Here is a 13,282-nt window from a genome sequence, read left to right as displayed (position 1 = left end):
CATTGTGATGCACAAATCCACGGTTGTGTACTGCGGGCCCACCTGCGAAATGAAGGCGCACTTTGCCAACGCAGGAATCACCTTCCCCAGCGACACATTCTACGTAAACTACATCATGCGGCTTTGTATGGGGAACTGTGCAGATGACACAGACCGCGCCAATGTGCAGGCTCTACAAAAAATGGTAGATGCAATTCTGAGCAGGCCGCAGGCAAAGCAGGCAGAGGGAAACGTTGTGCACGAGATGTCTTTTCTGCGGGCGCGCGCTGTTAACATGAAAGAGCTGGTTAGACGGGCGCTTTACTTTGACCGGTACTTTAGAGGATACTCTATATTCGGCATGGCTTTTTTCGGGACGATTATTATATGGATTTTATCAGTAGCTTTTGACGCTTCGCTGTTTTCATTTTCTTCCAACTCCCAAAAAATATTGAATGAAGTGGACAAAGTTGTTGAAGCAAAAAACAAAATTGTCGCCAACAACTCAGTTACTCCGGACGAAATACACATAATAGACAGAACCATAGAGCTGGTAGCAAATAACCTGTGCATTCAGTTTCTTTTCGAGAAAATGCAACGCAAATGCACAATCATTATGCTCTTTGCCTTTGTAATCACATCCACGCTTTCAAAAACAAAGTTTTACAAGCTGTGCAAGCAGAACATTAAAACAGGAACGATAAAAGTGGGAGACTTTATACTTGCACAGACAATAGAAATGCTGCTTAGAGCCTCTCTATTTGTTTTTATTATCCAGACGTCCTTATATGTGCTATTTTACCGCGTCCTGGACAAAACCATCGTCAAATACTGCACAGTTGGGCACTTTTGGCCCATCTCTCTGATATTCTTTCAGTCGCTTCTGGTTGGAGTGCATGTGTTGTTTTTGAACCTTGCTCCAATTCCAGCAAAGCTCTGCTCTTTGGCGAGCGTTGGCTGGTTCTGTGTTTTATCGGTCCTACCAGCTATATTTTTTATGCTTTTAAATCTACGAGTGGTAGGATCACAATTTGCCCATAGTTGTGTAATGAGAAATTGTCTTATGGCACCATGGGAAGATCCAGACTACGCCAGTATGATTAGCAATCTTCCAAATAGGCCATTAACGCCTAGGATTCTAACTTACCTATTAATGTATGCGCACAGGCTTGCAAAATTCTTTATGACAATAAGTCCTTCAGATTACGTTTTTCAGCTTTTGCCGAGAATCATGCACTACCAGGGAAAGCTGTGGCCCAGGCCTGAAGAAAATCTTGCAAGCGTGTGGGGACCTTATTTAAATGTGAACAAGCATAATGGGTCGAATGACCAGACAGAAATATTGGCCAGTAGAGCTGTCGAAGATCTATGCAATACAGATTTGGCTCCACACGAGGCTTACGACTCAACGGTCTCCCTTAAAGAAATTTCAATTTTCCGCCTTGCTTGGGGCGTTCCGAAGTTCTGGATACTCCCTCTGCTCCTTTTGGCTGGATCGGCGTACTACACATACAGAGCGCTGCAGCCCAAGCTAAGAAGATAGCGCAGCCCTGCGCTTCCAATAAATAAAGAAGCCTACAATGCAGTATTATATTTTGTCTCTCTGGAAAAAAGCCAAAGGGCGGAGGCCCATACAAGCTTTCTGTGCTCTACAGCATAGCAGCTGCATTTGCAAAAAGCGGGCGCATTCAAAGCCATGCAAAAATGGCGACGAATAACGCGCAGCGCGTCAAAGAAAAAGGCGTTTATTTTTCGGCCTTTGAGGAGCCAGTCTTAAAATTGAAAGCAGGCCCTCCGGCTTTCGCCACCCCGCGTGCTCTGCTTCCCTATGCGGAAGCCTACAGCTCGTCACTGTCATCTTCGGTTTCCTCATATTCAGAGGATAAATCCAAGTCGCGCTGGGTCGCCTCTACCAGAGCGCCATACACGTTCTTGTACTTTTCTTCGCCCCCGTCGGCACACAAAGCCAGCTTCATGTTCTGCATTGTCTGCAACACGCCTTCATTGCTTAGACAGCGCATGGCTTTCGCGCATATTCTGTTTTTATATAGCGCACGGTTGTAATACCCGAAGTAGTCATGTAAAACAGTGTCCTTTATTTTTTTTCAACCTGCTTAAACACTTATATATTTAATTTATCCTTGTTTATGGCGTGCTGTTAAACAAATGTCAATTCATCGCCTAAACAATAGCCAATCGCAAGAAACTATGCTTTCAGCATACAACAGCTAGCTTCCGAGTCATTCCTGGAATCTAGTGCATACTTGGCGGTAGAGTTCATACAGCGCTTCAAACTTTGCGCAGCCCCCTTCCCTCACAAGAAAATTCCTTGCTCTATTCAGGCCGTCTAGTGTAAAGTCTAGATTTACATCAAGCCAAAAATCGCAAAGCTGTTCAAGCTCTTTTTCAAGATGCTCCGGCTTAACAGTCTTGTAAATCTCGACAATTGCGTCTTGATTCTCCTCCAAGCCTCTCTTCAAAAGAAGCGCCAGCCAGGACAGCCGCAGTGTATTGGCCAGGGCCTTGGCCGTCGCCAGGTCTTCTCCCGTGTGATCTGCTAGAACAAGCGCACATATCTCCTCTAGAACTGCCACCGGGTCCGCCGAAAACAGAAACGTGCTATACATTGCTATGTTCGCATGCCTATGCAGCAGAATACACCAGAACAGCGGCTCGTTTTGTTTCTCTGCATACGCTCGAAAATGCCACATAAGGCTTTCCCGTGTAAGCAGATCGGCATTTTCAAAGGGATACACCCCGTAATAGATAGAAAGCATGTGTGAGTCCCAAAGTTCCATCTGCAACTGTTCGGACAGCTGCAGCGCTGGACACAGCGCCCGCAGAGTGTCGGTGACTGCAGGCAATTTCAGGACACACCGCCGGTTTGTCGAGTCGCCAAGGTCGATGCTCCCTATCACGTTCGCAACCAGCCGGCCCACAGGGTGTTCTGGACTCAGCGCAATCTTTTTGTAATTGGCATACAGCACCAGCGCGGAGACAAGCTCCTCCCTGAAGCGCGTGCCCACCACCGGCAGCACCATAAGCACGCCGGCAGGTCTGGCTGCGCTGCACTCAACTACCCACCGCGCAGCTTCCTGCACATCTTCGACTGTTGTTATTGGAAAGTTGAAAATGTCCTTCGCAGCCGCCATTCGGTGCATGCACTCCGCAAGCACAAAGCCCGAAAGCCGCGCTTCCTTCCTGTACTGCGCGACCGCCACACCCAACATATTCTCCTCTCTGGTAGAAAGAGTTCGGTATGGCAGATTTAGATTTGTCATCCAAGTCTTTTCTTGTGCGAAAACCACTGTCATTTCACATACGTTGGTGCATTCAGGCACACGACTTATTGTAAGCATGTATTCTTCGCCTCTAAAGGAACCGTAGTTCTCTTTAATCGTCACCACCACACCTTTGTCCACTGCTATTGAGCGCAGAAGCACCTGAATGCTCTTAGCTTCCTTGAGGCCCAGCTTTGTCCTTCTTTCCGCATCCATGGCCGCCTGGTGCGCCGCCAGCTCGTCCACCACGGCCTGCGGCCGCCCGGTCATCAGCGCAAGCGCACGTATCTGGTTTAGAACCGTCGGCTTCAAACTCCCCAGCGCCTCCATGAACTGCGCATGCACCATGAGCCACAGCCTCCTGTATTTTTGCGCTTGGTCTTCACTGGACCAGCCCAAAGAAAAACTCTCTTCTATGCTCTCCTGCACCGCCTCAAAAAACGCCCTGGTTTTGGCCACCTCTGTTGTTTCCTCGGCTCCGGCCAGCAGGCTCTCCAGGCGGTACGCGTTCTTCTCCGGGTCGTATGCCAGGCACGGGAATAGCAGACACGCTCCAATAAACCTGCAGTTCGTGCTACGCTTGTCAAAGTGCTCCTTCTTCCCATCTAAGGCTCCGTCAATTAGGGTCGCATAATTGGCTTCTCTTTGAAGGCAGTCAAATTCTTCCAAGTGCTCTAAGGCTGCTAGAGCGGAAAGCCCCTCTAGAAACGGCGCGAGATGCGCTTGAGCCTCGGGCAGCCGGATCGCAGGCACAAACAGCCGCCCGACCACGCTGCCCGCGTCTCCCACACTCTCGCCAAGGCCCATGCCCTCCACAAGCTTGAACGCACACTCCATCACAGACATGAGCTCTTCCGCGTTTTCCACGTACTCGCTTACGTACGTGAGAATCAGAAGCTGCGGGCTCTCCAGAAAGTCTCCAGTTTTAAACTCTTCGTACGTGCGTGGCATTTGGTTCCTGTCTCTGTACCGCTTGAAGAAGCTCACCACATGCCACGTCTCGGATGGCTGCCTTTCTCCACTGTCCACGGCTGGCACGCACACATCCACCAGCACGTCCTCGCTGTCTTTTCTTTTTTTTACAATTACTTTGTTCCCAGAAGTCCGAATAGGCACGTTAATGCCCTCGCTCAGAAGAACCAGCGCAGCCAGCAAGTAGTGCGCCTCGTTTTTTGTTCTGCAGCTCTCCCGGAGAAACTCTGTGAAAGAACATGGTCGCCCGGTTTCAACCGTCAGGCCCCCCTTCTTCTGCAGCCCGAACATATGCACCAGCGCGCGATGGAACGCCACGCTGTACCCTTCGTCTCTTGCAAACGCCGCCGCGCTGGCAATGCCATCGGGAAGGTGTGCCCTGTCCTTCTCCGGCTCTCGGGTGTACGTGTACGCCTCTCCCCCGTATTTTTTCACTCGCCCGCTCGGCACCAGGCTGAAGCTCGTGTCCAGCCCGCACGCGTACCTCCGCATGTTGTACATGTACCCCAGCCATCCGAGCTTTGCTACACACACCGGGTGCCCCACCCACTCCGGGCTCACATACACGTCTTCCCCACGCACGCGACCCACAGGCCTGCTTTTGCACGACAGCATCTCTCCGCACGTTATGTGCCTGCATCTTGCCACCCGCGCTGCCGCAAGCAGCACACATAGAAAACCAAAGAGCAATCTCATCTTTGGAAAAATTGTTTTTTCATTTAAATGCTACCCAGCAACTAGCTGATCATGGGAAAAAATAAAAAAGCTGCCAAACTCCCAAGCGGGCAAAAGGCGCTTCTTAGAGCTAGAAAAGCGCTGCGCGCTTTGGGCTCTGCGCCTGCTGCCAATAAAAATTCGGGTTGTTCGGCTTATACAACACGCACCAGCACAATCTGCGCATGATTAAGCACCTAAATCCACACAGCCCAGGCTCTCCCTCTGTGCTACAACCCCAGCCAGGCCTCTCTTTGCACTTCTCTGCTTCGCCCTTTGTCTTCTCTCTTTCAGGCTCTCTTCCTGTGCCTCGCACTCCGGCCTCTAAATACTTATGTGTTTGCTTTATTGTACCTTTGCGGCTGCTGCTCTTCAACAAAGGCCGCCCGCTGCGCTGTTTGTTTTTCGCGAATATACACACGCCTTGTTTTTTGCATAGAAAATTAATCAATAAATATAACTAGTTCTACACATGCCTTGCGCAAGAATAACCCGAATGCAGCAAAGCACCGCTGCAGATGGCGACAGAGGACTTGCAGACAGTACACGCAGAACGCACAGATAGAGAATGGAAAAGGCAGACTATTTGCGAGGAAACCGAATATAGGATGCCAGATCGAGAAACTTTTGTTTTTGTTTGCAAATTTCGAAAAGAAACTTTCAGATTAGGAAGAAACTCTTAGAAGCGCCTTTCTTTTTACGTCTACAAACTTCGCAAAAGGCAGGGTTCTGAAATAAGTCTTGCGCGCTGAAAGCAGCGGTCGCACAGGATATTAAGCAATAAGCAAAGACGACTACACTGCCAGCTTTTCTGGCTCTGAACACATAAGGCCAGACAGGACTCCGGCTTTCTTATGCAGATGCTCACTTTTCTAAGGTATTTGTGCAGTTGTCACACCATCATTTTGATGATCAGTTGGCCAGTTACATGCAGCCCCTGCGCTGCTTTTTTTGTCTGATAGGCCAGTCCGCCCGGGATAGGGGCTCATCTGCAACGTATATAAAAAGCGTTTTTTTGCCCCTGATCATGAACGCAAAATTTTATGCACTTGTAATTGCAGCGCTGGCGCGCTGTGCGCACGCGAGAGTGTCGTTTGACGAGGTCATGGAGATGCAAAGCACTGAAATAGGAGAGAGTACCGCCTTCATCAACCCGAGGGGGCCGCTCTGCCTGCTGCGCGGGCTCGTGTACTCCGAGCTAGGCTACATGCACAACAAGCGCTTCTTTTCGCACGAGATAAAAACCGACTATAAGCTGGAGCCTGATGGGGATGTTGAAACCACAATAGAGCACAAATACACAAGAAATGCACAGAATGACAAGCCCTACCCGCCTGCGGAAGGGCCCGCTCTGGGCTCCAAGCCTGCTGGGAAAAACTACGCCGAGGAGTACCACCGCACCCTCATCGAGATGTTTCCGTCTGTCGACGGGCACACCTTGTCGGTCGCTGTCGCCCGAGAGGACTCGTTCTTCCAGGCTCTGCAGGGGATGCCCACCAAACAGCACGCGCACTACGTGCTGGCTGCGCTCCTCTTGCTGAGCGAGGGCGTCAATGTGCCCATCGAGGCCACACAGAAAAAGATCACACTGGGAACAAGCATTCTTGGCAACTTGCCGCCAGAGCACAGAAAAACTGTGGGAAAGGAAAGCAGCACAGTAGTGTTTAAAACAAAAAAAGACTTGTGCAAAAAGGCTGCCCAGGTCATAAACTTCTTCAAAGAGAACATGCAAAAAGAAAAGCTTCCGTGCACGCCAGAGGCCTTCAGCACCGGGGACTTTCTAAACACGCCGCAGTTCCTTATCCAGGCGTACGTCTTTGAGTACATCACGAGCAAGAGCGATGCTCTGGACTTCGCAGCGTGCGTGCACAGCATCCTCACAAGCCTGCAGAAAAAAGACTGCAAAGACGTATACAGCGCGTGCTTTGTGGAGAGCAAGGCCAAGGCTGAGGAAGACGAGCTTCTGCACCCGCTTAGGATGATTCAGACAAAAATGAAGATTCTACAGACGTTCCCGTTCGTCAGCCCGAGCATGCTGCCGGCGTACACAAGCGTGCATGCCTGCAAGAGAGGCCAAACAGAGTTTTTGGACGAAACCTTCAGCAACTGCGTGGAGACCGGCCTGTTTGCGCTCTTCTGCTGCCTTGCACACGGCCCAGCCCAGAAAGAATACGACGCGGACGCCATGCTCGGCAAGAAAAAAGGGCACAAGACAACAGAGGCCCTCCGCAAATTCTTCCAGTTGAAGGGCGTCAGCCCAAAGGTGTGCGCCACCAAAGACACGCTGCAGGAGTGGAACCGCGTCGTGTCTGACCTGCAGAGCGAGCACATCGCGTACAAAAGGGAGAGCAGAAACGAGGTGCGCTCCGGAATTTTTAATGCTCTCTACGTTGTCGCAGAGGCAGCAGGCAGGCAGAAGGAGGAAGAGCCGAGAATACGCGAGCTTGCGCAGATGCTAGAAGACTCCGAGATTGGCAAGACCTATGGAGACGTGTTTGAAAAAACACAGGAGTACGTGGAAAAGCTTTTCGAGTCTCTCTCCGTGGATAAGAGCCTAAGAGTGGAATTCTCCGACTTGAAGGTCGACGCCCGGAGCGACGGGCAGAAAGACCTCTATGGAAAAATCACCCTGAAGTACACAGACAAGGACAGCGTGATAGAGCAGGGCTTATGCCTTGCCTTTAAGCCTGGACATCTAGCAGCCACCCTGTGCCCGTACGTCTTCCTTTCTTCTGAAAGTGGTGAAGAAGAGGCCTTCTTTGCAGTGGACAGTCACCTAGAGCCCAAGGAGTTTGTCGAGTGCTTGTTTGCCGGATATGCAGACGCGTGGAGGCCCAGACACGTGGATCTCCGCAAGTCTAAGCTTATTGAAGAAATTTGGCATACCACAAAACGTTTGGCTGTAGGCAGAGCTCCAGAGCACCCAAACGAGCTTTTGGTGCTGGGACTGGCTTTAAAGCATATTCAGGCGCAAAAAATTGCTGAGCATTTCTTTTTGCATGCAGCAGCACGCGGCACCGAGCTGACCCAAGAGCGCCCAGGCATGCGCCTTGTCTTGAATCTGCTTGGCAGCCTTCCGCTGGACGACTATGCAACGCAAAACGATGTGCTGCAGCACATAGTATGCCTGGGCCTGCGGCATCCGAGCATCAGCCTGTCAAAGAAAAGAGTTTGTGAAATCTATAGAGGCGCATGCGCCATCACCAGAATAGAGGGCTATGCTGGAGCCAACTACACGCCCGCAGTAAACGCCATCACGAAATACTTTAGAGAGTACAAAGAAAAAGCAAGACAGCCTCTTTTCCAGTGCAACAAATTACAAAACTTCGCTGCTATCTCTGACTTGTTTCCCCTTTTGCTTGCAGACAAAACGTTGTCGAATGCAAAAGAAATTGGCAAGCTTATTACCGACAAGGAGGAGAAAGACCGGGAGAAGGCGATGGATGCCAAGGCAATCTTCGACCTCCTCCTATTCCTCGCCAGCTTGAAAGACAAAGACACTCCGCCCAATCTGGTGCTTGCTCTGGGCAGCAGGCTTGGGCCAAGGTCGATCCAGGCATGCAATGACGCCAATTGCCTGATTCTTATCCGCAGCAAAGAAGCCTCTAGGATGCTGAAGGCTCTGAAGACGCACCAACGCGCCCTGCTGCAGGCGCCCAACAGAGCGGAGGTGTTCAACGGCGTGATGGGCATATTCCAGCTAATCATAGACAAGAAGAAGTAGCCGCTGCGCATGCGCGCACCAGAGGAAAGACACAAGGCATGCGGCCTTTTCGCGCCCTCTGAGCTTTCGGACCAAATAAAAACTCTTGTAAAATGCCTGGTTTTGCGCCCGATCCAAAGCCAACCCCGGCATGGGAAGACCACACACCCGCTCATGTGATCTTGTGAAGTTGGCTGCTACTTTACCAAAAACTTGCTAAAAACTATCCCTGCACTTCCTGCCCGGCAGCCTGCGTATGCGGCTGTTTCTGGAGCGATTGAAAGTGCGCCTGCTCGCTTCCTCCTCCGCCAGCACTTCTCGGGCTCTTCTTTCTGCGGTTTTGGTGCCCTTGCCAATCCCCTTCCCACCGCATCCATCTTGCTCGAAACGAAGCTTTTAGAAGTGCTTTTTGATGGTCTTTTGTTTTTACCCTCTATTTGAAAGCCTTGCAGGCTCTAAGCGCTTTTGCGCGCAGGAAACAGCTGCATGCACGCAACACCAGTTAATATAGGCTCGGCCCATTATCGCCGTTCTACCTAGAAGTCCCGGTGCTGCCTCTGTGAAGACCGCATGGCCTGCACTGTCCTTGAACACCTTAAACAGTGCGCCTGCCCTCGCTTTGCCCTCACCCTGTCCTCTCTGCCTTTAAACTTGTTTTTCCTGCATGGAGAACGCCCAGCAAGCTTTCTTTTGCTTCTTTTTCTATTAATTAGCTACCATGTGGGGATACACACGCAAAGCACTGCCTTCTACTCTCTGGGCCTGCCCAAACAAGCACGGCAAAATTTGCCAATGTTTTTCAGCGCTGCCAATCCTGCAGCAGCCAGCGCCCAAATAGTGCCCAGCCTCCAGCATGCAACATGAATCTTGAAAGAGCGTTTATTTCGAAAAAATTAGTCGGCCCCTTCGGGCACAGCATGCCCAGACTCTAAGCCTCTTCTGCGCACGCCCACCCTCGGGAAAGTTCGCAAAGCAGCCCCTGCACCGCACTCTACATGCGCCGAGCAAAGCGGCCGCGCGCTTTTCTAAGGCAGGTAATTAAGGTCATCTGGCTGGCGTGAAAACATCGCACAATGCGTCAAAGTTTTCCTTTCCTCCGATTTCCACAAAGGCCTCTGCATTTTGCTTAAAGTACTCCAGCACCTCGTTCTCACGGCTTTCGAAAAGCGCTTTGAAGCAAAATGTTGGGTAGTATAGATGCAGCTTTGAAAGAACAAAACTGTACAGCTCGTGAATAAGCTGGGTTTGATCCGGCTTCTCCAGTACGGCATGCTTAAGGAACCAAAGAAGCCACGTGTTTCTCAGTGACTCCATCCGATTGTCAAATTCGTGCTCGCTTTCCCCAAGCTCCTCCATCATATTCATTTTGTAGATTTGCGCATCCTTCTCTAAAAGCTCATAAAACGAGCGGACGTGTTCTGCTGTGTTTTGCTTAACGAGTACAGCCAAGAAAAATGCAGCTTTTTTATCTAGCTTCACAATCTGTGTCTGCAGCAAAGGGCGCCCTGTTTCTTTGTAGTAGTTTCTTAGATAGTCCAGCAGAATCAACGACCAGTCGGCAGGGAAGTCCTTTTTAAGAACACTGGGATCCAGCGACCTTAGAAAGCCACTCATGATGCTGGACCTGGATTCTTTTGAAAGCTGGATGTTCGGGCAGAGCACGTCAAAAAAACCAGCAGACAGAAGGATGCCTGGCACAATGAGGTTGGCTTGGTTTTCAAGAGTCTGCGTGCTGCCAACAAGGTTGTGGATGAGCCGGGCCATGGGGTGCTGCATGGTGCACTCGATTTTCTGCTTCTTCATGCAAAGGACAAGACATGCTATGGCCAGCTCCATTTCGTGCACAGTAAGCGCAGGCCCGTACAGAAACAGCCTGTTCAGGTTTCTGGGGCTGGACTCAGCCGCCTCAGTCAGCATTCTCCACAGTATTTGCTCTTTCTCTGCATGCGTTCTCCCCGGCGCCTCGGCAAACACCTTCCGCTCGATGCAGTGCGCAAGCAGGCACGAAGTAAAGGTGTGGTCGGCCTTGTATTCTTCGGCAGCGTCTTTTAGCGCCACAATGTCTCCATCCGTCAGCCCGGTGCCGGATTTTGCAAAACACAGCATGTGCCCCACTTTGAATCGCATAACCAAAGAGCTGCGCTCCTTTTTCTTGCCATCCGAATAATCTAAAAACATGTGCCCATAAAGGTCTATGCGTTTTGACTCTTTGGAACTACACAGGAAGCTACTGGAGAGGTTCCGCACGCGCACATTCAGCCTCTTGTTCACCGAAAGCGAAACAAAAAACTTGTTAAGATACTCTTCAACAGCCAGTTTCATTTCTTTGGTAATTGGGGAGTCGGGGGTCACTTGGCTCAAAAGGCGGTCTATCTCTTTCTCTTCGGCCTGCATGCGGCCTGTTATCTGCGCAATAATGTACAGCGCGTTTTTCAGTCCAGTTTTAATCTCGTTTCTGCTGCCGCGCTTGTACACTATTTTGTCGCTAGAAAGGCCTGCCACCACTTTGGTCCACAGTGTCTGCACATGAAATGTAATGCTGTCGCCAGGAACAATTGCAGTGCGCGCAAAGAACTCTCTCAGATCCTGCGTCGCAGCCGGATCGGGGCAGCCCTTTAGAAGCTCGTCCATGTCGTATTTGTCGGTTTCCGGGTTGTACGCAAGACAGCAGACCAGCGCAAGAAGCCCGGCCTCGCAGCAGTTGGCAAAAGTGTCTTTGGTGAACGCGTTTGCCTTTCTGTCGTACACATACACGCTCCTGGGTTCTGGAACCAAGCATTTCTCTGCAAACGGAAACTTGGACCCAACGCCAACAGCACGCGCCAACGCATTGAGCGGCTTGAAGTACTCAAGGGCCTTGCTTCTGTCCTCCGCGGGCGTGAAAAGCCTTTTGAACGCGTCGGATGCAGCGTCCCCGCTGTTGGGAGACACGGGCCCTTCGCGCATCATGCCAACCAGCAAGCTGTGCGCGCACCCTGCAAGTTCCAGCATACTTTTTCTCCCCTGCACATACTTGGATATGTACGCCTGGATCAGAAACTGCGTGCTGTTTAGAAACTCGCCGGTTGCAAAGCCATCTGGAGTGGTCGGAAGCTCCACGATGTTTTTGTACGTCTTGAAAAACCGTACTATCTGGGCCGTCTCCTTTTGCATTGCCTGTGTGCGCTTGTCTTTGCGGCTTATGTTGAAAACCTCCTCCTTCGCGCGCGCGTCTTTATAGAGCACTAACCGCCCATTTTCCGCGCTAATGTTCACGTCCACGCCCTCGCTCAGAAGAAGCAGCGCAGCCAGCGTGTAGCTGGCCTGCTCTTTCGTGCACTGATTCTGCAGGAAGTTCGTGAACTGGTCGTTTCGGTTTGCTGTGATCGTGAGCTGCGCGCCGTCCAGAGAAGGAAACATTTTGATAATGACAGACGCATACTCCTCGATGTACTTTGTGTACTGGTCTTTGTTGCTTTGGGGGCCCTTCAGGTATATGCCATCCGCACAGGGCTTGTCGTGCTTTGCGTCTCTGGCACACTCATGCCTGCCAAAACTAGAAAATTCATCCGGCATAGGGTCTACTCTGTAGCTTGGAACCACTCCGGGGAACATGGATCTCATGTTAAACACATAGTCTTCTTCGTTAAGTATCATTCCTCTGACAGGGCTGAGCGGCCCCTTCTCGTTGATAAAAAACTGGTCTGTCTCCGAGTTGCCTATGGGCTCTGTGTGTATTTCCAGCATGTCTTTGTGCGGCATGCTTGCGTGCAGGGGAGTGGCCGCGTGCAGAGCAAGCAGCAGCCGCAGGCATCCGGCCAGCGGAGAGCATCCCCTTTTCGCAGCCTTTGCTGTAGATGCATGCGCCATGCTCAGGCGCTGCACGCAGGTGTGTATAGCTTGTGCGCCCGGCAATGCCCATTCCGTGCTGACTTTCTCCAAATAAAGACGGCGGTTTTCTATGATTTTAGTTGTAATGCAGGAAGTACTCATGTAAAAAACTGTGCTTTGTTAAAATCTGGTCTGCTTAAATATTTTTTTATTTCCTTATTTGGGCAAATTATAACATACCCCTGCATATCCCCCGGAAAACAACAACCAACCACAAGCAGGCATGCCTTCGGGTTATGCCTTGTCCAGACTTCTTTGGACCGCACTTCCATATAAAAGCGCTCTTCCAGCTCTGCCCGCGCTGTCTTCTCCTGCGCATGTGTGCTCCTTCTCTCTTTTCCCGCCTACAAAAACAATACTGTCTTCCTGTCTCTCGAAGCAGTGCAAAGAAAAAGAAAGTCCTCGTGCACGCATTTGACAGCGCCCAAACGTCAACACGCACATCCCTGCGTCAAACTGCCCTTTTATGTATCCTCTCGCGCCCCCTCTCTATGATATGCACTTCTGTCTTGTTGTATGCTGAAAGCATAGTCACTCGCAATTGGTTATTGCGTAGACGGGCCTAATTAAGAGGCTGCATATTTTAGACAACACGGGATATATTAAATAATGTCTTTATAGGCAGGTCGAGAAATAATAAAGACTGCAGTTTCACTAGCACCTCCAGTATTACAACCCGGATGCTTCATAATGGAAACAGCCGTGTGCATAGGAAATTAATCAATAAATCTAACTAGTTCTAATCCGGTTGCTTTACTATAAC

At 50.6% G+C, this 13,282-nt stretch overlaps 4 protein-coding genes across 4 annotated transcripts; 2 read left to right on the top strand and 2 right to left on the bottom strand.

The window, feature by feature from the left end:
- Positions 1 to 49: 49 nt before the first annotated feature.
- Positions 50 to 1,522, top strand: NEMAJ01_0252 (uncharacterized protein; the record flags this gene model as incomplete). The annotated part of the gene is made up of 1 exon (XM_047914090.1): positions 50 to 1,522. The coding sequence occupies one exon, from the start codon at positions 50 to 52 to the stop codon at positions 1,520 to 1,522; it is 1,473 nt and encodes a 490-aa protein (XP_047770047.1).
- A 697-nt stretch (positions 1,523 to 2,219) lies between these two features.
- On the bottom strand, positions 2,220 to 4,928 carry NEMAJ01_0251 (uncharacterized protein; the record flags this gene model as incomplete). The annotated part of the gene is made up of 1 exon (XM_047914089.1): positions 2,220 to 4,928. One exon carries the CDS (start codon positions 4,926 to 4,928, stop codon positions 2,220 to 2,222), a length of 2,709 nt encoding a protein of 902 aa, XP_047770046.1.
- Positions 4,929 to 5,973: 1,045 nt separating this feature from the next.
- On the top strand, positions 5,974 to 8,670 carry NEMAJ01_0250 (uncharacterized protein; the record flags this gene model as incomplete). The annotated part of the gene is made up of 1 exon (XM_047914088.1): positions 5,974 to 8,670. One exon carries the CDS (start codon positions 5,974 to 5,976, stop codon positions 8,668 to 8,670), a length of 2,697 nt encoding a protein of 898 aa, XP_047770045.1.
- Positions 8,671 to 9,693: 1,023 nt separating this feature from the next.
- NEMAJ01_0249 (uncharacterized protein) lies at positions 9,694 to 12,621 on the bottom strand (the record flags this gene model as incomplete). The annotated part of the gene is made up of 1 exon (XM_047914087.1): positions 9,694 to 12,621. One exon carries the CDS (start codon positions 12,619 to 12,621, stop codon positions 9,694 to 9,696), a length of 2,928 nt encoding a protein of 975 aa, XP_047770044.1.
- Between the last annotated feature and the right edge of the window lie 661 nt (positions 12,622 to 13,282).

This window comes from Nematocida major, assembly GCF_021653875.1.
Source record: "Nematocida major strain JUm2507 chromosome Unknown 2424, whole genome shotgun sequence".
Lineage (NCBI taxonomy): Eukaryota > Fungi > Microsporidia > Nematocida > Nematocida major.
This window is presented reverse-complemented; position numbering and strand designations above follow the sequence as displayed.